Source organism: Martes martes (assembly GCF_963455335.1).
Source record: "Martes martes genome assembly, chromosome: X".
NCBI lineage: Eukaryota > Metazoa > Chordata > Mammalia > Carnivora > Mustelidae > Martes > Martes martes.
The window spans coordinates 81,253,306-81,276,505 of NC_137897.1; the positions used below are offsets into that span (position 1 = coordinate 81,253,306).

General features: G+C 39.2%; 1 protein-coding gene across 1 annotated transcript; it reads right to left on the bottom strand.

The window, feature by feature from the left end:
* Positions 1-229: 229 nt before the first annotated feature.
* Positions 230-3,813, bottom strand: SERPINA7 (serpin family A member 7; the record flags this gene model as incomplete). The annotated part of the gene is made up of 4 exons (XM_080794883.1): positions 3,180-3,813; positions 1,857-2,130; positions 970-1,117; positions 230-433 (listed from the first exon to the last, which is right to left on the bottom strand). The coding sequence occupies exons 1-4, from the start codon at positions 3,796-3,798 to the stop codon at positions 230-232; spliced, it is 1,245 nt and encodes a 414-aa protein (XP_080651009.1). The 5' UTR covers positions 3,799-3,813.
* Between the last annotated feature and the right edge of the window lie 19,387 nt (positions 3,814-23,200).

The window sequence follows — 23,200 nt, forward strand, 5'->3', positions numbered from 1 at the left end:
TGACATAGTACATTTTTGCACTTTGTGTAATGAGTCATTTATTGACTATCTGAATATTTGCTTATAGGAATGGCCTCTTTCACACCCAGTGCAGTTCAGATGGAGTCCAGTCTTCATCTCTGTGTAAAGGAAAGCATGTCCAAGTTTATATTGATCACATCAAGCCATACTATTTATTTATTTCTTATTGCAACAAGTACATGCAATTAGCCAACAGCCTATTTCCCAATTATACTTCCGTTGGGTCCACAACTTTCCCTAGAAAGAGAATGCTCCTGGTGCTTTTCTCTAAAATCAATAACAGAAAGGATCTATCAAATTGGATGATAGGGTGAAGGAGAGTTATCTCGGGCTGATCCAGGAATCTGACTTCGGGGACAACTACAGCTTCAGTTCCCCTTTCACCAATGTGCAGCACAGCCTTGTGAGCAGCCTGTGGGGAGGGGAGGAACAAACACTGCTGATCCCAAGTAATAGGAAAAGTATTTGAAAGAGTTTGGAAGCAGGAAAGGAAAAGGAAGGACAGGGCTAACCCTTTATCACATTGTAGATGGTGCTTGAATATGACAGCTACTTAGCTAAGTGTAGTCACTCAATCTCTGGTGATTTTAGAGCTAGTTATCAGGGAACCACCAATTTTTCCATGGCTTTCTACCTCTATAAATCACTTTTTATGCTTTCCTCTTCTCCTGCCACCTCCTCCAGAACTCTATCTCACCAGAATTAATTCTCATCATTAAGTTTTTCTATCAGAATTGTTTTAGGACATGAAGGTAAGGGATGGAATTAACTGTCACAATGACTTGTTAGAGGTAATGAGAATGACTGTGAAGAGAATCTGGCATAGGAGGAGTCATTATGCTCTCTGGGTTTTAGAATCCTCATTAATTAAATGAGAGAATTGAATTAACTGGCTCTTAATGGTCCTTACAGCTCATACATTCAAGGAACTCCAATCTACCAACTTACATTGGAAAATTTAAGACCGTTGTCCCCCATAAGTCCAAGAAAATTGGCATTATTGGCAAAGGCATCCTGGATGCCCATCTTCAGAAAGATGGCTCCAAGGTCATATGTGGCAGAAATGGAAAACTTTGGAACAAACAGATCAATCCACCTATAGGGGAAAGGGAAAAGTAACACATGGCTATCAGCATACCAAGATCATAATCCCCTTCCTCTGTCTGTCACCATTATATTATATTGGGCTCTGCGTCTCCCCTGGGTATTATCAGCTATTGCTATTCAGGTCAATACATGATGTCAACACCTCAGAATTTATACTAAAATAAATGAACATTATTTCAGCCAATGTCAGACTATAGCATTGAAAGTAGGGATCTGTGTTTCATTTATTGTAAAAAAGGAAACATCTCTGGAGTGCTGGCCAAAGTTAGGGAGTCAAAAACATGAATGTCAATTGGTAGCACCTGGAAATTTTCATGGTTTTCCACTTAGCACTCACAGCCAATATAACTGCTCATCTACCTCTTACCATCAAACTCTTACTCAGATCCTAAGCTCTAACCAGTTTCTGGGAAGACATCAATTTACTAGCTGACTGGCTTTGGAGAATTATTTTCTCTTTTTAGCCCTGATTCCTCACTTGAAAGATCCTTATGATACTATCTACTTTGCAGGTTTGTTGATGTGCTTAAATGAAATGAAGTAATGAAGTATATAAAGTGCTTGGCAAAGGGATTGGCACAGTGTATGATCTAGGTATACTTTAGTAGTCATCACACAGCTGTTAAGTGGTTCAGGGTAATTCTCCTGCCATTGGATTTCTGCTGAACTCTGTCTCACCTGGAACATTATACCCACTCTCTACTTCTCACATCATCTAAGATATTTACCCCTTCTGCAGTAAGCGGTTCCACTTCTTCAGTGTTTTAGATGACATGGCCCCTTCGACCCACTCCATCTGACCCTCTTTAGGAAGGACAAAAAGTGCCAGAGCATGCTTGCTGTAGTCCATTTGAAGCACTGTGCAGTTCAGCTCCATATCCACCAGGTGATAGTATTGTTCCATCTGGTGCATCATGGGCACTTGCACAGTTGTGGTTTTGTCCACTGAGAAGCTGAAACCCTCTTTCGTCTTGGATGTATCGAAAGGATTTGCCCACTGGGCTTAAAATACAGAGAGAAAAGAGGTCCTTTTTAAACCAGTATTAATGCCAGTGTGACTTTTTCTATCAGTCATCTCATCTGGTAATTAAGACTACCACAAGGGTAGGTACCTACTGTCAACCAGTTTTATAAGTGAGTGAGGACCAAGGAGAGAAAATGACTTTACATGGTCTCTCAGCTAGCCCATGGCAGAGCCAGGAGTCAAACCCAGGACTGTTGGACTCCATGCTGAACAGCTGTTCCATCTATGTCCAAAACCACTATACTTACACTAAACCCATCAGAGCCACAGTTTCTTCTTTCATAAAAAGGTATAAGCACATTCAACAGGGTGAAATGAGACAACAGATCTGTCCAGTTGTTTTATCCATCTACAAGTGTGTGGTTTGTGGCCAAGAATTGTTCACTCCACCAAACATGGCTGACATGTGCTGTAGAACCAGGAGAAATCATTTTGGCACAGCACCTTCAGAAAAGTGTCATATGTTTCTTGTTGTTACAAGCATGAGCTTTAGAATTAGACAAACCTGGGTGGGAATAGCAGCTCTGAAACTCATCAGCTATGAACTTGAGCCATTATGAGGATTGGATGAGACAATATGTGCAAACCACACATGTAGCATGGTGCTTAACACATAGTGGGTGCATTGTACATGATAGAAATATTTGTGTAACATGCCCAAGAATGCACAGCAAGTGAGGGTCATAGTAGGGTTTAAACCCAAGTCTATTTACCTTCCAAACACATGCTTGTCCAACCAAATCTTTTGGAAGCCATGATTCTCTAGATAGATCCAAGCAGGTTGTTCATACCATTGTCACTTATGTCTCTGAAAGTGCCCTCTACCCAGGAATTTCCTGGGTTCATTCACAGAGCTATGTGTTCCCCCTGGAAGATCCAAAACTACACACAGTTATGTACAGTGGTTCAGGTCACTGTGGTATGAGGGACACCTATTGATGCTAGTGATAAGAGACTATTCACTCCCCAGAGAACCTCACCAAATTATGGGAACACTGACCTAGGAATGCTTATCTTAGAGCCTTACCTTTAAAATGAATGTAGCTCACCAGGACCATGATGCTGTTTGGTTTGAGGTCTTGGATGAGGCCTACAACTTGCCCTTTGGTTTGTTTCTCTACATGACAGTTGATCTCCTGCTGGGCTGCAGAAACATTGGAGAAGTCGGTAGAAAATACCTCAGTTGCATAGAGGCTCTTGACATCATCCAAGAACTGTGCCAGTGGTTTCAGTTGCTTCCCAATGAAGAGGGTATTTCCCATTCGTAATTCTAACTCCTTCTTTGGAAAATTCAGGGAACAGATCAGGTGCTGGAAGCCCTGCTGGATCTCTGCCATTGAGGTGTCTGTGAGGTTAAACCCCAAGCTTTCCAGGATTTGAGTTTGGGTGCTGTAGCAAGCCCCAAAGGAGAGCATGGCCAAAGCTGCAGAAATGCTCACAGGGGAAAAGAAGATGTTTCGATCTGGGGTCTCCACAGTGAACCTCCGGTACAGGTTAAATGCAAAGTCAGCATTGATGGATGACATCTTATAGAAAGTGGCATTTTGTTGGGAGGAATTGTAGGTGGTTACTTTGCCTTCAGATCTGTTAGGTGGTGCACAATGAAGCTCAAGTACCAAGAGAACCAGACAGAGGAACAGTGGCATTTTGGAAGGAAGATAATCTATAAGAGATGAGGTGAGAGAACCATTGGGGTATCTTAGCTGGATGAAAAGTCTTAGCCAGAAATATAGTAATTGTTCATCATGATTAGTAAAACAATAGAAAATATTTAATGGTGTGCTCACCAGGGGCTGTGTGGAGGCCTCTCTCCTCTGAACAACTGAAGACACATCTAATAGGGACAGAGAGTAGGAAAGGTGGTTTGCTGGGGCCATCAATGGCATGGACTGTTTTTCAAAGGTAATAGCAACATATGAAAACTCTGTGAGGAAATTACATTTATGAAAATTAAATTATTTTTATTTCATCCCGATGCAGCCTTTTAGAGAGGGAGGAATTCTTTGATAAAACTAGCATTCCCTCTGCTTATGTTAATTTTTGTAAATAAGAATTTTGGATTTTTTAATTTAGCATTTTTCTTAAGATAAAATCTTCAAGAGATGAGGTGAGAAAATATCTGTACATTCCTTTAGATAACAGATAAAGGAGAATAATTTTCACACAATATTTTGGTTGGGATAGAAGATTAAAGGAACCATGTGCAAAATCACGAGCTGAAATTAAAGCATTAATGTAATGCAGAGAAACCACAGAAGTATTTCCAAACAAGAGAAAGATGAAAGTGTAGCTATTTTTTGCAGTTTAGATATCTCTCTCCATCAGTATTATCTAAAGAGTCATTTCTAAATTAGAAGATATATTAGCACTATTATTCTTACACTCACTTGTGTTATTTTTTATTATTAGAACAGATGCCAAAATATATGGCATAATATTCTCTGAGCCTGGAAAGGTACAAGGCAGTGGAATAAAGAATTTGGCTGTGGAATCCAGTAACCAAGGACATGAGTGATCTAAAGGAAAACATCCATGAAGTCAGGACAGGAGTCCTTACTCAGTCCTCCGTCCTGTTCCTGAGTGATCTCATCCACTGCTAGGGACTCATCTGCCACCACACAAAACTATATACTCTAGTACAGATGACTATCCTGTGTTACCCAGACATTTGTCCAACTGCCTACTGGATATAGCCACCAGAATATTTCATACTTACCTCAGTTTCAATTTGGAAATCTCAAAGTTTCCAAAGGTAAATGTAACATCTCCATAGCTCTCAAGCCTGCTCCTTCATCATCATTCTATATCACTATCTACTAAGACTCCCATGCCAGAAATCCCAGAGTCATCTTAGGGGCTTCTTTCATTCTTATTCCCTATATCTATTGAATCATGATGCCTTCTGAGTACTACCTACTAAATGTCTCTGAAAACATCTCCTTTCTCCTGCCACTGCCTCAGCTCATGGCCTGAACTTCTTCACCAACTCCTAGCAGGTCACACTATCTCCAGTTTCTCACACCCCAAATGCCTGATTCTACAGCTCAATCCAATCTCTACATGTCATCAGAATCCTCTTTCTGTGAAAGTTGTAGAAACTGCTAAGAGATCAACTACCAGATGACCACACTTAGACCTTGGCTTCCAGAGCTAGGAATTTGGAGCACATAGTTGTCTGGGATTAAAACCTGCTGATAGAGATGTCCCAAGTTCCCAAAGAGAGAGAAAAAAAAGTACTTACAGCACATGTCCAAGTGACTACTTGCATCTCTCAGAAAACAAAATTTTCCCATCTTTATAACATGCCCTGTGTTGCAAAAGTAGAGCACTCTTAGTTACTCATTAACACCAAATTTAACCCTGGGATGATATTTTCAAAGCTGATGCACAAAACCAAAGCCAAAAGGAACAAAGTGAAAAATAATAAAGATGAAACTTTGAATGATTGCTTTAGCTGCCAAATCCTTCATCTATAACAAAACAGAAAGATAATTATCAGAGCTGGCAGGTCTAGATTCATGGTAGGAAATGTGTCTTTTTGGTAGGCAGGATGGGCAAAACTGCCAAGAGGCAGAAAGATCAATACTGTTTTACGTATCAGGGCCAAACAGTGTTGGGATTGGCAATCTTTCAAAGAAAAGGTACATAAAGGCAGAGGCTGGATGAGCATCTCTAACAGGTGCTATAGAAATTATTATGCATTGGCTTGAAGGAGATGATGCCAAACATAGCTTCCAACTCTAGACTTCTGATGCTGCATACATTGATATCTGCTCAGGGAAACCAGTCCTATCCTGTGGTCACCAAAATGCCCTGTGCCATCTTCTGGGTCCCAGGAATAAAAGAGGATACTGAAGAAACCAAGGAGACTGGAATCAAAGACATCACTGTCCAGTATTAACTGTGTACTGGACTGTGCACTGCAAAGAAGCAGTGGGAGCAAAAAGCACTAGACTCAGGACACCTGAGTTCCTTCTTGCCTCTGCCTGTTTCTAGGTCTGGTGGTGGTGGTGGTTGTAGTAGTAATAGTAGTAGTAGTAGTAGTAGTAGCAGCAGCAGCAGCAGCAGCAATTCTTGTTTATTGAGTATTTACCATATGCAGGTCATGATGTGAAACATCCAATTCCAGACACTGTTTCAGGACTACATTAAGGATGTGTACATGCTAAGTGAGGGTAGGGTGTTACGAAATAAAGACTAGTTTGAGATAAGCCTAGATCACAGTCTATGGGGAGATGTGGAAGCCAGGTTAAACAGTGCATACTTTACATTGAAGACATTAAAAAACCACTGGAGGATTTTGACAAGGCAGTGACTAGATAGAGGTTGATTTTGCTTTAACTTTGTTTCTTCTCAAACATAGAGTTCCTACTACATGAAAAGTACCACACTCAGCACTGGGGTTTCAGAGGTAAATGCTAAATATCAAACCTGAACCCAAGAGATCTTTCTAACTACTCTTGTGAAAAGGAAAGGGCACACCTCACATATGGGATGGTCACAGGTTGTGTCCCACATCAAGGCAGTGGAAGCTCAGATCTCTGGACACTAAGGTCATTACATGATTACTTCCGGTATAAACACATAATATGCTCACTCAACTATAACTGGTCACTACAGAAGAAACAGAAGAAGACTATCCAGAAAGAAAACTTCTAAATCTGTGCCTTCTGGTGGCATAGTCAGACAATGGTACAGCTTGTTTTTTGATGCATCTGATTCAAGCTGAGCTTTGCTAGCTGGTAGTAACTTCAGGATCTGTCTCCAACATATAAGAAGGGCAACCCTGCTCTTGTAGACTCACCTGTTTTGTGCTCTGGTGTCCTAATGTTCTATCATGTTTTTGCTATGTAGTAAATGTAATTCGGGGCAAGTTTCTTAATCTCCCAGAACCTCAGTTTCTTCACTTCTATAGTGAAAGGATAACAATCCCCACACCATGTGGTTATCAACAATATAAAATGAAATGTAGAAGTTGTGCCTGGAACCTCCTACATAGTGCCTGGCATATAACCAGGATTCAGCAACTATTAATTATCTTCTATTTCATCTACTGGTCTGGATTCTTTCCCCCCACCCAAAGTCTCCACAGCCCCTGTACTCCACTCTCCCTATTTCTAAATACATTCTCCCTAAGATGAAATTGATTCATTGACTATGAATGTATAAGATCTTTTTTGAAACTTATATTTTAAAACAATAACTTGTCTTGTGTAAAGCTGTTGAAGCTAGTACATTGAATATAGAAACCATAGGAAGTATAACCATATCAATAAATTCAATCAGATATAAAATTAAGTATCTCCTCTTTGGATGAACACCACAGCAATCCATTTTCACACAACTTGCTTAGATTTTTATTTTAGAAATTCCATAGTTCAAAGTTCCATGGTTTCAGAGTTCTTTTTTTTTTTTTTTTCAGAGAGAGAACACACACATGTGATGTGTTGGGGGGATGGGGAGTGGCAGAGGGTTAGGGAGAGAGAGAAATCTCAAGCAGCCTCCAGTCCAGTGCAGAGCCGAATGTGAGGTTTGATCTGACAACACTGAGATTGTGACTTGAGCTAAAAATCAAGAGTCAGATGCTCAGCCTACTGAGCCACCCAGGCAGACCTAGTTTCACAGTTCTCTAAATGTGTAAACATTTTTCTCTTACTTTTGAGTTGATATTTGATCTTACACTCCAGTTTGGGATTAAATGGTGGTATCTTAGTCTAGTTCTAAGTCTAGAGACATTAACGAGTGTGGGGTGGTAGCAGTAGGAAAATTGGCTTCTTGCAATTTAAATTTTACAAGCGAAGAATGTACTGTGCATTTACAGAAAGGGGAGCCACACTGGACAAAGAGAGGGACTGTTTCTATAGTCAAAGGGATCTCAATGGGCATTATGGGCTTGAGGTATTTTTTAATTCTCTCAATTTTCCTATTCTTAAATTTTTATTCTTTTTATTTTAGTTATTAACTAACAAATATGATCTGTCAATGCTGGGAACTACATTAATTCTGTAATTTGTTAATTCACAAGATCAAATGCTAATTTATCCTTCTAGCTACATTAGATAAGACATTCTAAGTTGGCAGAGTATGAGAATCCAAAGTCCCCACATCCTATGGACAGGCAAAGATAGTAGATGAAAATGTTCTGAATCTGGGAGAAGGAAAGAGATATTCAATCAAGGAGACAGAGCTCCCAACAAAATCGGCCAATGGAGGTCCACACCAAGACACATAGTAATTAAAATGACAAAAAGTAGTGACAATGAATTTTAAAAGTAGCAAGAAAACTGAAAATGGTTACATACAAGGAAAACCCCAAAAGGCTATCAGCAGATTTTTCAACAGAAACTTTGCAGTCCAGAAGAGAGTGACATGATATATTCAAAATGCTGAAAGGAAAAAATCTGAAGCCAAGAATACTCTTTCCAGAAAAGGAACCACTCAGAATAGAAGGAGAAATAGAGTTTCCTAGACAAGCAAAAGTTAAAGGAATTCATGACCACTAGCCCAGCCCTACAAGAAATGTTAGAGGATTCTTTGAGTGGAAAGGAAAGACCACAAGCAGGAGTAAGAAAAGCAGGAATCACAAAAGCAGGAAAAAATATGCATATCTAAAAAATCAGTCAAAGAACTCACAAAAAAAAGGATATAAAATATGACTTCATATACCTAAAATGTTGGAGAGAGGAAGTAAAGAATGGGTTCCAACTTAAGCAACCATCAACTTAATATAGACTGTTATATGCAGATGACGTTATATATAAACAGATTGATGACCACTTATCAAAAACCAGTAATAGATATGGAAAAAATAAAGAGAAAAAAATAGAAGTATATCACAAATAAAGCAAACTAATTGTGAGAGATGAGAACAGGAGAAGAAAAGAACATAGGAGACCTATAAAAACAACCTTATAACAAGTAATAAAATGGAAATAAATACATACCTACCAATTTCTTTGACTACAAATGGACTAAATGTTCTAATCAAAAGACATAGGGTGATGAAATGGATAGAAAATCAAGAATGATCGATATGTTGCCTACAAAAGTGTCATTTCAAACCTAAAAATACATGCAGATTGAAATTGAAGGGATAGAGAAGTATTCATCATGCAAATGGTTGGGAAAAGAAAGCTCAGGTAACAATACTTACATTGGACAAAATAGACATTAAAACAAAGTTTGTAACAAGAGCTCAAGAAAAAAACACTATATAATCAATCAAAATAAACAATCCAATAAGAAGATATAACAATATAAATATTGATGCACCCAAATACATAAAATAGTTAATAATACCCATACAGAATTAATCAATAGTAATACAATAATAGTAGAGGACTTTCATATCATAGTTACACCAACAGACAGTTCAAACAGAAAATCAACAAGGAAATATTGGATTTGAATGACAGAGTGAACCAGTTGAATCTAACAGATATATTCAGAATATTCCCTCTTAAAACACCAGAATACACATTCTTTTCAAGCACACTTGGAATATTCTCCAGAATAGATCACATATTTCACCACAAATCAAGTCTTAACAAATTCACAAATATCGAAGTCATACCATACATCTTTTCTGACCATAACACCATGAAATTAGAAATCAACCACAAGAAAAAATCTGGAAAAGCACAAATACATGGAGATTAAATAACATGCTAATCTACAATAAATGGGTCAATTTAGAAATCAAACAAGAAATAAAAAATACATGGAGACAAATGGAAATGAAAACTCAGTGGTCCAAAATCTTTTGGAATGCACAAAAGCTGTTCTATGAGGGAAGTTTCTAGCAATATAGGCCTGCATCAAGAAGGAAGAACAATTTGAAAAAAACAAAACAAAAAACAAGTTAACCTTATACCTAAGGAAGCTAGAAAAAGAACACACAAAACCCAAAACCAGTAGAAAAAAAAAGAAATAATAGAGATTAGAGTAAAAATACCCAAAATACAAACTAAAAAGACAATGGAACATATCAATGAAACTAGTAGTTGGTTCATTGAAAAAATCAACGAAATTGACAAACTCCTAGCCATGCTTACCAACAGAAGTGAGAGGACTAAAACAAAATCACAAATGAAAGAGGAGAAATAACAACTACCACCACAGAAATACAAAAACAATGAGAGAATATTATTATGAAAAATTATACACAAAAAAATTGAACAACCCAAAAGAAATAGATAAATTCCTAGAACTGTGTAACCTACCAAAACTGAAGCAGGAAGAAATAGAACATGTGAAGTGGCTTTGAACACCCCACTTATATCAACGGACAGGTCATCTAAACTGAAAATAAACAACAATACAATGGTTTTAAATGACACACTGGACCAGATGGACTTAACATATATATTCAGAAGTTGAATGAGTAATCAAATAACTCCCCCCCCCAAAAAAGTACAAGACCAGGTGGCTGCACAAGTGATTTCTACAAGACATTTTAAAAGGAGTTAATACCTATTCTTCTCAAAGTATTCAAAAAATTAGAGGAGGAAAGAAAGCTTCCAAATTATTCTATGAGGACAGTATTACCCTGATACCAAAACCAGATAAAGACATAACAATAAAGAGATCTACAGGCCAATACCTCTGATAAATATAGATGCAAAAGTCTTCAACAGAATGTTGGAAAACCAAATCCAACAATATGTTTAAAAAATTATTCACCATGATCAAGTGGAATCTATTTCCAGGATGCAAGAATGTTTAAATGTTTGCATATCAACCAACTTGACACATTACATAAGTAAGAGAAAGAATAAAAATTATAAGATCATTTAAATAGATTCACAAAATACATTTGACAAAGTACAACATCCATTCACATAAATAAATAAATAAATAAATAATAAACCTCAATAAAGTAGGTTTAGAGTGAACCTACCTCAACCTAATAAAGACCATATATGAAAAATTCACAGTTAACATGATGCTTAATGGTGAAGAGCTGTGAGCTTTTCCCCTAAGTTCAGAAAAAATACAAGGATGTCCACTCTCACCACTTTTCTTCAACATAGTACTGCAATTCCTAGATACAGCAGTTACACAACAAAAAGAAATAAAACGCACCCAAACTGGTAAGGAGGTAAAACTTTCGCTATTTACAGATGACATGTTTCTATATATAGCCAATCCTGAAGACACCACTAAAACACTCCTAGAACTGATCAATGAATTCTGTATAATCATAGAATAAAACAGTAATCTGTTTTATTTTATTTATATTATATATTTTTGCTAATATATAATACATATTATTATATAATACATAAATATATATTTATTCTGTTTTATTTTATTTATTTTATTTATTTAACAGAAATCTGTTGAATTTCTATACACTAATATTAAAGCAGCAAAAGGAGAAATTAAGAAAATAATTCAGTTTCTATTTACACCAAAAATAACAAAATACTTAGGAATAAACTTCAATAAGGAGGTGAAATATCTGTACTCTAAAAATTATAAAACATTGATGAAAGAGTTGAAGATGACATAAACAAATGGAAAGATATTCCATGCTAATGTATCAAAAGAACCAATATTGTTCAACTGTACATACTATCCAAAACAAACTAAAGATTTAATGCAATTCTTATAAAAATATCGACAGCATTTTTCACAGAGCTAGGACAAACAATCCTGGAATTCATACAGGACCACAAAAGACCCTGAATACCCAATGTAATCAGGAAAAAGAAAAACAAAGCTGAAGGTATCACAATTCTGTGTCTTTGGGGTAAATACCCAGTAGCAAACTCAGACTTTTAAACCAGAGAATTAGTGATTAAACCCCATATATCTGAGAAAAATGTATTCCTCCAAAACCTTGTAGAGGGTTTATTCTGAAGACCCAAGACAGTAATCAATAACACCTCTCAAATGATTCAAGAATGGGACAAAGATGTTATTTATATAATGTATACAGGTATGCATTATTTCAGGAAACACCGAAAAGTGTTTTCATGCCCATTATTTTATCTCATCCTCAGAACACCCTTGTGATATAATTAGGGTACCATTTCTTTAACTTGACAGGTGATAAAATCAAGGCCAAGAAATGGCAAGGAACACAACAAGGTCACATCAGGGAGACATTTATGAAACTGAGTTGAAATCTCAGATTGGGATTGTGACTCACTTTTATTGTTTTATGAAGGAGTTGGATTAGAAGATTTCTGCATTTAATTCCAGATTGGAACCAATTGTTTATGGCAATATATGACCACTTCCTTCATAAGAACAGAGTAAAGTTAAAATCATTGATATTTGGGGGCGCCTGGGTGGCTCAGTGGGTTGAGCCTCTGCCTTCAGCTCAGGTCATGATTTTAGGGTCCTGGGATCGAGCCCCGCATCGGGCTCTCTGCTCAGCAGGGAGCCTGCTTCCCGTCCGCTCTCTCTGCCTGCCTCTCTGCCTACTTGTGATCTCTGTCTGTCAAATAAATAAATAAAATCATTTAAAAAAATCATTGATATTTGGTTGGAGTGATGAAGGGAATGTACCAATAATTATTTTCTAAAAGGTGGTATTTTAAAAATAATTTACTATGCTTTTTTGCAAATAAACATTTTCAGTTAAAATTTTTTACTTTTCAAAATAAGAATGAAACAGTTTTACTTCTCCATCATTTTAAGAATTATTTACATCTGAGGTTTTGACTTAGTGGACTGCAGAATGTCTGAGAATACTTGGTCAGAAATCACCATAGGAAGACTGCCCTTTTCAATATCTGCCATGTTTACCTTTAGAGAAATATCCCTCTCTTTTTATTCATTCTTTGGAGGCTCAGTGTGACTTTGGCAATGTTTAAACCAGCTCATGTTTTCTAACACTACTTCAACTTTCCATTCTGATTATATTAATTTCAACATTGTACGCTCCTAGTAGTTTTATTTATATTCAATTAACAGACATATAGTACATCATTAGTTTCAGATGTAGAGTTCCTTAATTCATCAGTTGCATATAACATACAGTGCTCATCACATCGTATATTCTCCTTAATGCCCACCATCCAGTACCCCATCCACCACCCACCTTCCTGCGAGCAACCCTGTTTGTTTCCTATAGTCTCTCATTGTTTATCCCTTTTGGATTTCTTCCCATTCAGTTTTCCCTTCCTTCCCCTATGATCCTCTGCACTGTTTCAAAAACTCCACAAATGAATCAAACCATATGATAATTGTCTTTCTCTGATTACTTATTTCACTCAGCATAATAGCCTTCAGTTCCATCTATGTAGATCTAAACAGTGAGATTTCATCCTTTCTGATGGCTGAATAATATTCCATTATATTATCTTTATCAGTATCTCTGTTGATGGACATCTGGGCTATTTCCATAGTTTGGCTATGGTGGACATTGCTGCTATAAACACTGGGGTGCAGGTGTACCTTTGAATCATTAAATTTGTATATTTGGGGGTAAATACCTAGTAAGTGCAATTGCTGGGTCATAGGGTAGCTCTATTTTTAACTTCCATACTGTTTTTCCGAGTAGATGTACTAGCTTGCATTCCCATCAACAGTGTGAGAGGTTTCTCCTTTCTCTGCATCCTTGCCAAAATGTGTTATTTCCTGACTGGTTAATTTTAGCCATTCTGAATTGTATGAGGCAGTATCTCATTGTGGTTTTGATTTGTATTTCCCTGATGCCAAGTGATGTTGAGCATTTTTTCATCTGTCTGTTGGCCATTTGTACGTCTTCTTTGGAGAAATATCTGTTCACATTTTCAGTCCATTTCTTGACTGGATTATTTGTTTTTTAGATGTTGACTTTGAGAAGTACTTAATAGATCTTGGATACTAGCCCTTTATCTGATATGTCATTTGCAAATATCTTCTCCAATTCTGTAGGTTGTCTTTTAGTTTTGTTAACTGTTTACTTTGCTGTGCAAAAGGTTTTATCTTGATGAAATCCTAAAAGTTCATTTTTGCTTTTGTTTCCCTTGCCTTTGGAAACTTTGGAGAAGTGTCCAGCAAGAAGTTGTTGTAGCTAAGATCACAGAGGTTGCTGCCTGTGTTCTCCTCTAGGATTTTGATGGATTCCTGTCTCACATTTATATCTTTCATCAATTTTGAGTTTATCTTTGGGTATAGTGTAGAAAAATGGTCCAGTTTCATTCTGCATTTGGCTGTCCAATTTTTTCCAGTATTATCTGTTGAAGAGACTGTCCTTTTCCATTGGGTAGTCTTTCCTGCTTTTTCAAAGATTAGTTGACCATAGAGTTCAGGGTCCATTTCTGGATTCTCTATTCTGTTCCCTTGATCTATGTGTCTGTTTTTGTGCCAGTACCATACTGTTTTGGTGATTACAGCATTTTAATAGAGCTTGAAGTCCTGCATTGTGATGCCACTAGTTTTGGTTTTGTTTTCCAATATTCCTCTGGCTATTTGGGGTCATTTCTGTTTCCATACAAAGTTTAGGATTATTTGTCTTTGTGAAAAATGTTCATGGTATTTTGATAGGGATTGCATTGAATGTGTAGATTGTTCTGGGTAGCATAGACATTTTAACGATACTTGTTATTCCAATGCATGAGCATGTGATGTTTTTCCATTTTATTCTGTCTTCCTCAATTTCTTTCATAAGTGCTCTATAGTTTATAGAGTACAGATCCTTTACCTTTTTGGTTAGGCTTATTCCTAGGTTTCTCATGGTTTTTGGTGGCAATTGTAAATGGGATCGATTCCTTAATTTCTCTTTCTTCTGTCTCATTGTCAGTGTATACGAATGCAACTGATTTCTGTGCATTGATTTTATATCCTGCCACTTTGCTGAATTCATGTATGAATTCTAACAATTTTGGGGTAGAGTCTTTTGGGTTTTCCACATTAAAAAGTATCATGTCATCTGTGAAGAATAAGAGTTTGAATTCTTCTTTACCAATGTGAATGCTTTATATTCTGTTGTTGTTGTTGTCTGATTGCTGAGGCTAGAACTTCTGATACTATGTTGAACAACAGTGGTGAGAGTGGATATCACTGTCTTGTTCCTGACCTTAGGTGAAGAGCTCTCAGGTTTTCCCCATTGAGGATGATATTTGTTGTTGGTTTCTCATATATGGCTTTTATGATATTCAGGCATGTTCCTTCTATCCCTACACTGCAGAGAGTTTTAATCAAGAAAGGATGCTATATTTTCTCAAATGCTTTTTCTACATCAATTAAGAGGATCATATGGTTCTTGTCCTTTTTTTTCTTTCCTTTATTAACGGTGTATCACATTCATTCATTTGTGGATGTTGAACTACCCTTACATCCCAGGAATAAATCCCACTTGGTCATGGTGAATAATCTTTTTAATGTACTGTTGGATCCTATTGGCTAGTATCTTGGTGAGAATTTTTGTATCTATGTTCATCAGGGATATTGGTCTATAAATTTCATTTTTGGTGTGATCTTTGTCTGGTTTGGAGATTAAGGTAATTCTGGCCTCATAGGTTGAATTTGGAATTTTTCTTTCCATTTCTATTTTTTTAAGCACCTTCAGAAAAATAGGTATTACTTTTTTATATCTTTGGTAAAATTCTCCTGAGAAGCCATCTGGCCCTGGACTCTGGATTGTTGGGAGATTTTTGATTACTACTTCAATTTCCTTGCTGGCAATTGATCTGTTCAGGTTTTCTATTTCTTTCTGTTTCAGTTTTGGTAGATTATGTTTCTATGAATGCATCCATTTATTCCAGATTGTCTAATTTTTTGGCATATAATTGTTCATAATATGCTCTTATAATTGTATTTTCTTGATGTTGGTTGTGATCGCTCCTCCTTCATTCATGATTTTCCTAATTTAGGTCCTTTCTCTTTTCATTTTGGTAAGTCTGGCCAGGGTTTGTCAATCTTATTAATTTGGGAGAGTGGTTGCCCAATCCTGCAGCAGTTTGCAGTTTATGGCAACACTGATCTGAAAGCCAGCTCCTGGGTTCACTGATTGCAGCCGGCTTCCCAATCCAATGTTTGTGAACTCTGCCAAACTCAGGCAGCCCTGTTCTTTCAGTAATCCCAGGGATCCTGAGACCACACTGTCCCACCTATGATTCTGCCTCACTTTGCTACCTGAGCACCTTTCAGGAAGAAATGTCCCTCACCAGAGCAGACTTCTAAAAGTTGTAATTTTGGGCTCTGTTGCTATATCACTTTCCAGTAGCCAATTACAAAGCTACTGCCCCCCCTTGGCCTATCTTCCAATATATCACCTCAGCTTCACTTCTCCATACCTCCTATCTTGCAAAAATTGGTCACTTTTCTATTTGTAGAATTGCAGCAAATCGTCTCTTAAAATTCTGGTTTAATTCACAGGTGTTCAGAACGATTTGATACCTATCAAGTTGAATTCAAGGGACCAGGTGAATCTAGGGTTCCCTACTCTTTTGCCATCTCCTCTCCTCTCTTCCAAGTAGTTTTAATGCTACGAAATCGTCCCAATTCTCTGTCTCTTTCTTATGTGAGGATTTTACAATTACTGCTACTTGATTTATCCACTTAAAAAAAAAATAACTGGTCGCTATTGGCATGAACCAACCCCAGGAGGAAACTGGGAAACAAATCAGTTCATATAACCCAAAGTACTCTCATATCTGGACACTGATTGAGTTTCAAAGAGAGAATAAAGAAGTGGGGACTTCTGCGGGATTAAAGAGTAACTCAAATAGTACTTTAGGGCCTAGAGGGGAGCCGAAGGCACCCATCAGCCATTGGACTGCAAGCATGTCAATCATTGTTTCTCAGCAAATGAGCTTTGAGCTCATGGTGGAGGAAGTGGCCCCTTGCTAAACCTTCCAAGTTCCTCCTCCCATCACCAGCTGAACAGAATCTTTCCCGCCTTGTCCACTGCCACCTCAGGCACAGTCTTGGTTGGCTGTTTCTTGGGCTGCCCCTCTGTGCTTCCTGTTGCGGGATTTCCACGGGCACTTTCATAGACTGTTTGTTGTACCCTCTGAAGTAATTTTTCTGCCACCCCCACCGCCTCCTGACAGGTCCTGCTGCCAACAGCCTCTCCTCACGGACAGTCACTTCAGCGGCCAACATCTTCACCACAGTTGTCGCGGCAGCGCAATCAAAGCTCCAGTTGAGGCACTGACAGGGGAGTACCTCCTGCCATGTCTGCCACAGAGGAGCAATGTCTGATTCCAGGTGGGCAGGACCCCAGACCCATTGGGGTCCCGGTGTCCCCTTCAGAAGGGGTGGATGGGGGCGAGGAAGCCGCAGCCTTTCTGGCTTCTGAAGGGGTTTCCCGAGCCCTTTCTGAGGAGGAGGGTGGGCAAGATGCTGCCCAGGCCGCAGAAAAGAGCCGGGAGGTAAAGCAGGTAGAAGAGGAGGAGGAGGGGGAAGAGGAAGAAGAGGAGTTCCAGTTCGGGGACTGGGAAGACTATGAGTACCAGTCGCCAGTGTTTGAGTTTGGGAACCAGGAGGAGTCTGAGTCAGAAGAGGAAGACAAAAACGAGGAAGAGAACGAGGAGGAAGAGGAAGAGACTGAAGAGGAGGAAGATAATGGCCAAGATCGCACAGAAGTCCCAGAAATCACCTTGGCCACTACTCAGGGCCCCATGACACACTTTTGGTCTCTCTTCAGGGCTCTGCTCCATTCCCTTCTACACCATATCCATGATAATGACCCTGTCCTGGTCCAGCCCCAGGCAGGTCGTGTGGTGGTCAGGCGCCACTTCCGGGAGCCCGAGGACCCTGGAGAGGGACCAGCGCCTCCAGAGGTGGAAGAGCCAGGAGAAGGACCAGCTCCCCAGGACCAGGAGCACCCGAGAGAGGAAGCGGAGGTCCGGGTGGGCGAGTACCAGGCAGAGGGCACCTCGCCCTGGGGGCCGCAGGAACCAACAGAGGAGGCTGTATCCCAAAAGGCAGAGGAACCTACAGCAGAGGCTCACGGAAAAGAGGACGAGGCCCTGGGCGATGCCTCCAAGTCCTCGGAAGCTGGGGCCTGTGCCCCCGACAAGGTCCAGGTTGGCGAGTGGCTGTCAAGTCCTCGGGCCCTTGCAGCCCCCCTTGGGGCACCCAGCTCAAAGGCAGGCGGTGCTCAGCACTTGCCTTTAGCGGTGAAGCAGCGGGTCAAAGCTCTCAGAAATCTTCAGGCCCAATATGCACAAGTGGAAGCTCAATTCTACAGAGATTTTCACGATCTAGAGAAAAAGTATGCGGCCTTCTACCAGCCTTTGTTTGATAAGAGATCTGAGATCGTCAATGCAATCTATGAGCCCACAGAAGGTGAATGTCAGTGGCAAGTAGGTGTCCAGGAAGGCGCGTGGGGGGAAATGGAAAGAGAGCCTGCGGGAAAAGGGCCAACAAACGGCATACCTCACTTTTGGTTGACGGCTTTTAAAAATGTGAAGATCCTTGGGAGGATGATCCGAAAAAATGATGAACTTGTACTAGAGCACTTGAAAGATGTAAAAATTAAATTTTCAGGGTTCGAGGAACCAATGAGCTTCACCATAGAATTTATCTTCAAGTCCAACGAATACTTTTTCAATGAAATCCTGACTAAAACATACCAAATGCGGTCAGGCCCAGATGATTCTGATCCCTTCTTCTCCAAAGGCCCAGAAATTATCAGCAGCACAGGATGTGAGATCTACTGGAAAGAGGGGAGAAATGTCACCATGAAAACGAGCAAGCTGCAGGAATATGAGGACCGCAGAAGCATTGTATCCACCACTAAGAAGACGCCCAGCTATTCTTTCTTCACCTACTTCGATCCTCCTGATTCTCCTGAGGGCAGAGTAGTCAATGTCGCCACCGATTATAAATTGGGCTATTTTTTCCGTGAAGTTCTGGTCCCGAAGTCCGTATTATTCTTCACCAATGAAGCCAGTGAATGTAAGTGTGCAAGCTCTGATGATGAGGCCCGAGAAGCTGGGGGTGAGGAAAAGAAAGCAGAAGAGATCAGAAACGAAGAACCTGAAAAAGGGCCTGAAAAGCATCTGGACCCAGGAGAGAGCAGTTCCTGAGAACCCAGGTATCCGTGCATAGCTTTGTGTATCATCCAGCCATGCCTGACATACATCAATTATGCTTCTTACTTTTCTCAGTAAAGTAAATAACAAAGTGTCAAAAATTTAGTTCTGTGAGCCAGTTCGATGTTAATTTTGGACATCGGTGTAGAATGCAGCATATTCTGAAATGTACTTCATTCACAGCTTCAAGTCCTTTCAGTTGTAGCTGTAAGTCTTCAACAGGTGGGAGATGCGTCAGCCTGGTAGCAGAGACCAATGTTTGTTTAGAACAAGGCTGCCAGAACAAGGGGCTGAAGGAACATAAATCAATACCAGCTGGGCTTTCAACATATAGCCACAGAAATATGATCTCTTATGCTAAGTAGGAGACGATTCCTTTGAGAATGTGACTATCACAGGAATCGTAAGAATTTTATTTATTTATTTATCAGCCATTTAATAATTGATGCCTAAACCATTTGTTCAGTTGTAAATGTTTATATTTCAGGGGACAGTGAAAAGGAAACAACAATAGTCATGGTAAGATTATTGTTAATCACTGGATTGATAATTAACTCAATCTATATCCAACATATTTTGTCCTTTCCTTTTACTTTCCTCTTTTACAGATATTGGAACTTGGGGTCTGGGAGGTAAATGAGTGTAGTTTATGGATAGAGCATAGGCCTTTAAAATCAAAGAAATGTGTAAATACCAGAATGTTGTCTCACAACAAACAAACAAGCCTTTTTGGTTTGGCAAATAGCAGTTGATTTTGGTGTGTCACAGAATGGAGGGCCTCAGAGTATGCAAAAGCACCCTTATACCCAGGTGTCTGGGTTATTAGAGAGATACATGATTTCTCATTTTAGCTCAGGCATAAATAGGATTGGCTATTCTTAGACTTAGAAAGTCACTGTTGCATTTCAATCAAGTTCAATTGTTAATTGTCTCTTGTTTCATCTACAGTTTGGAGGCATAGTAAGACATGAACGAAGAAAGCCACAATGAATTTGTTCTTCAAGGAATGGAGATTTTCTGATATTTATTTGTCTTTCGAAATTTTATCACCACTGGTTTTGTTGTAATGTCATCATATATTTGAGAGATATGGCAGCATTTTGAAGTTGAAAATAAAAGTTCATTTAAAATGAATAAGCTGCAGACTCTTTAGATATATTATAATGACGTAAATCTATCTTTGTATATTTTTGTTTTGGCCACCTATTATTGAAAGGAATCACTTTCAATCATTTGATAAGCCTGTTTTAGGTTCCTTTATTCATCCTCCAATTAATTAAAAAATTATAAACAATTTACATAAAGAAGGATGAGGTTGCCCCTACTGTATTCTTTTGAAGTACATGATGGATGATCTAGCTTACCTGGTGATCAGATGGTGCTGGTTTTTACTGGGCTGATATGGACCAGCAGCATCATCATCACCTGAGAACTTGTTAGGAATGCAAATCCTCAGACCTCACTCCGTAACTTCTGAATTGGTAATTCTGTCACAGTTTAGAAGTCCTCCCAGATGATTCTGAAACTCAATAAAGTTTGGGAAACATTTCTAGCAATGAATGAGGGGAAATCAGCTTCATTTTTGGTAGGAGCAGCATTAACTCAGTGATGTGAAGCTGTCTCGGATAGACAGTAAGGTCAGAGCTGGGGATGAGAGTGGAATTCTCCAAGACCTGGGACACAGATAAAGACCCCTGAGAAGGACAAACTTTGGATGGTTGCAGTGAAAAATAATGCATAAGAGAACCATCTCATTCCAGAAGAATACAAATACTATGACACAATGTATATGAATTTTCAAAACATGCAAAATAAACATGTTGATTATGGATACATATATATGTAGTAAAAAGTAAGCATTGGAAATGCCGGCATATATAGCATGCAGAAAGGCCTATAATGCAATGATAAAGAGCCTTTTTTGGACACTGGTTATGTCTGGTGTAGAGGGATAGTGAAGAATTCAATTGGGGAGGGGCTGTCTTAGTTTTCTACTTCTGTTATAAAAAATTACACAAAGTGGTTGGCCTAAAACAGAACTTCATACCCTCATACTCCGGGGGCTGATTCTGCCAGTTCTGGAGTTCAGAAGTTCTGATTTCAGGTGAAATCAGGTTGAGGACACAGACACATTTCCTTCTAAGATCCAGGAGAGAATATTCCTGTCTCTTCTAGATTCTGGTGATTTCTGAAATTCCCCTATTTTTGGCAGCTTAACTCCAATATCTGCCTCCACTTTCATATGACCTTCCCTGTGAGTCTGTGACTCAATTCTGCCTCTCCTTTCTCTTATGTTCACACTAGTCATTGGGGTTAGGCTCACCATAAATCCAGGTTGATTTCATCTTTTGTGTCTCTTAACCACGTTATATTTACAAAGACCCTGTTTCTAAATAAGGTCACATTTACAGGGACCAGATATGAGGACGTGAAAAATTTATTTTTGGAAAATTCAGTTTAGCCCACTACAGATATGCAGTGGGCTTCAACTGTATTTGTAACGTTCTATTTCCTGAGTAGAGTGGTGGGTAAATGGATGTAGTAGTGTCTATACCATAGACTGTGTAGGTCTGAAATATTTCCTAATAAAAATGACAATGTATTAAAGGCGGCAAGGAGAAAAGGGGCCTAAAATCTGGAAGCTGTTTAAGGAAAATGAAGTCTTAGTTTACCAGAGTAGAAGATCAGAGGAAGGCCAGAAGTTTGATGGGAGAAGATCCTGTTTCTACATTTATATAAGACTGCCTAGGTGCTTGTATTTGGCATCAATACCTTTTTCCTTCATATTCTTTGATAGCACTCTCATGTTCTAACTAATATTAAAATGATCTGTGTGTGTGTGTGTGTGTGTGTGTGTGTGTATCCACTGCTCTACCCCTTCAGACACTGTACATATTGTGAAATTCTGAATAATTGCAACCTTAGAAGTTTTAATTTATCCTTCCTTCCCCAAATATCAAGCACTCTGTTCTCCCCCTTCCTAGGTGCTCAGTTAATGCACCCCCAATCTTTCCCTTTCACCAGTGTTGGCATTTTAAAATGTATTATCGCAGGAGTGCCTGGGCTGTTCAGCCCGCTAAGCATCTGACTCGATTTTGGCTCAGGTCATGATCTCAGGGTTGTGAGATCAAGCCCTGCATCAGACTGCACTTGGCAGGGATTCTGCTTGGGGTTCTCTCTCTCCCTCCTCCTCTGCCCCTTCCCCCTTCTCTCTAAAATAAATAAATAAGTCTTTAAAAATAAATAAAATGTGTTATCACATAGTACTTCTTATGACTAGAACTACACGATGAGAGAATGTATAGGACTCTCTGTCAGCATCATTTAAATGGAAAGGGCAGAGCAAATAGACAACCATCCATGAGTGTGATTTTGAAGGCCCTCAGTTTGTGTCTGATTGGTTAATTCATGCTGTACCAGTTATTAAATACAGCATTTTTCTTAGACCCTATCAAGAGAGGCCCATCTCCTAAACATTATGCTTTAAAGGCTCTCTTTGGTTCTCTTGGTGATAGGTTCTTCCCATAGCGCCAGAAGCCCAGTCTTGGGACCAAAGGAATACATGCACCCTCTGTACCCTAGCCCCCTCCATATCATCCTCAAGATACCTGGGACACCTAAACTCTTCATCTGAATGGACCCAAGCCTGCTTCCAGTACCAGCATGCCTTTCACTGGGGCTTGGTTTTCTACTGTTTGAGGACTAACTGCACTGTTGGTGCAGGTGGCTATGGGGAAGGGTCATGGCTGTACATGGGGAACAGTTAATGAGTTGCCCAGGTTCTCCACATACACACAGATGAGTCCTCAAATTTGGGGGATAAAACTCAGGGTGGGAAGAGAAAGCAGACTGACTAAAGCCTGAGGCCTAGTCTAGGGCATGGGGCCTAGAGGGTTGGTGGTATTTCCTCCCACACTGAGGGCTCAAAAGTTAGTCTATGAATTCAAAATCCAAACTGGACCTTTCAGGCCATTACAAAGTTATATTTGCCAAGGCACATTTGTACAGTTAATTTGTTGACTTAAACATTTCACATAATTAGGAATATGGCATATAAGCCCCCACT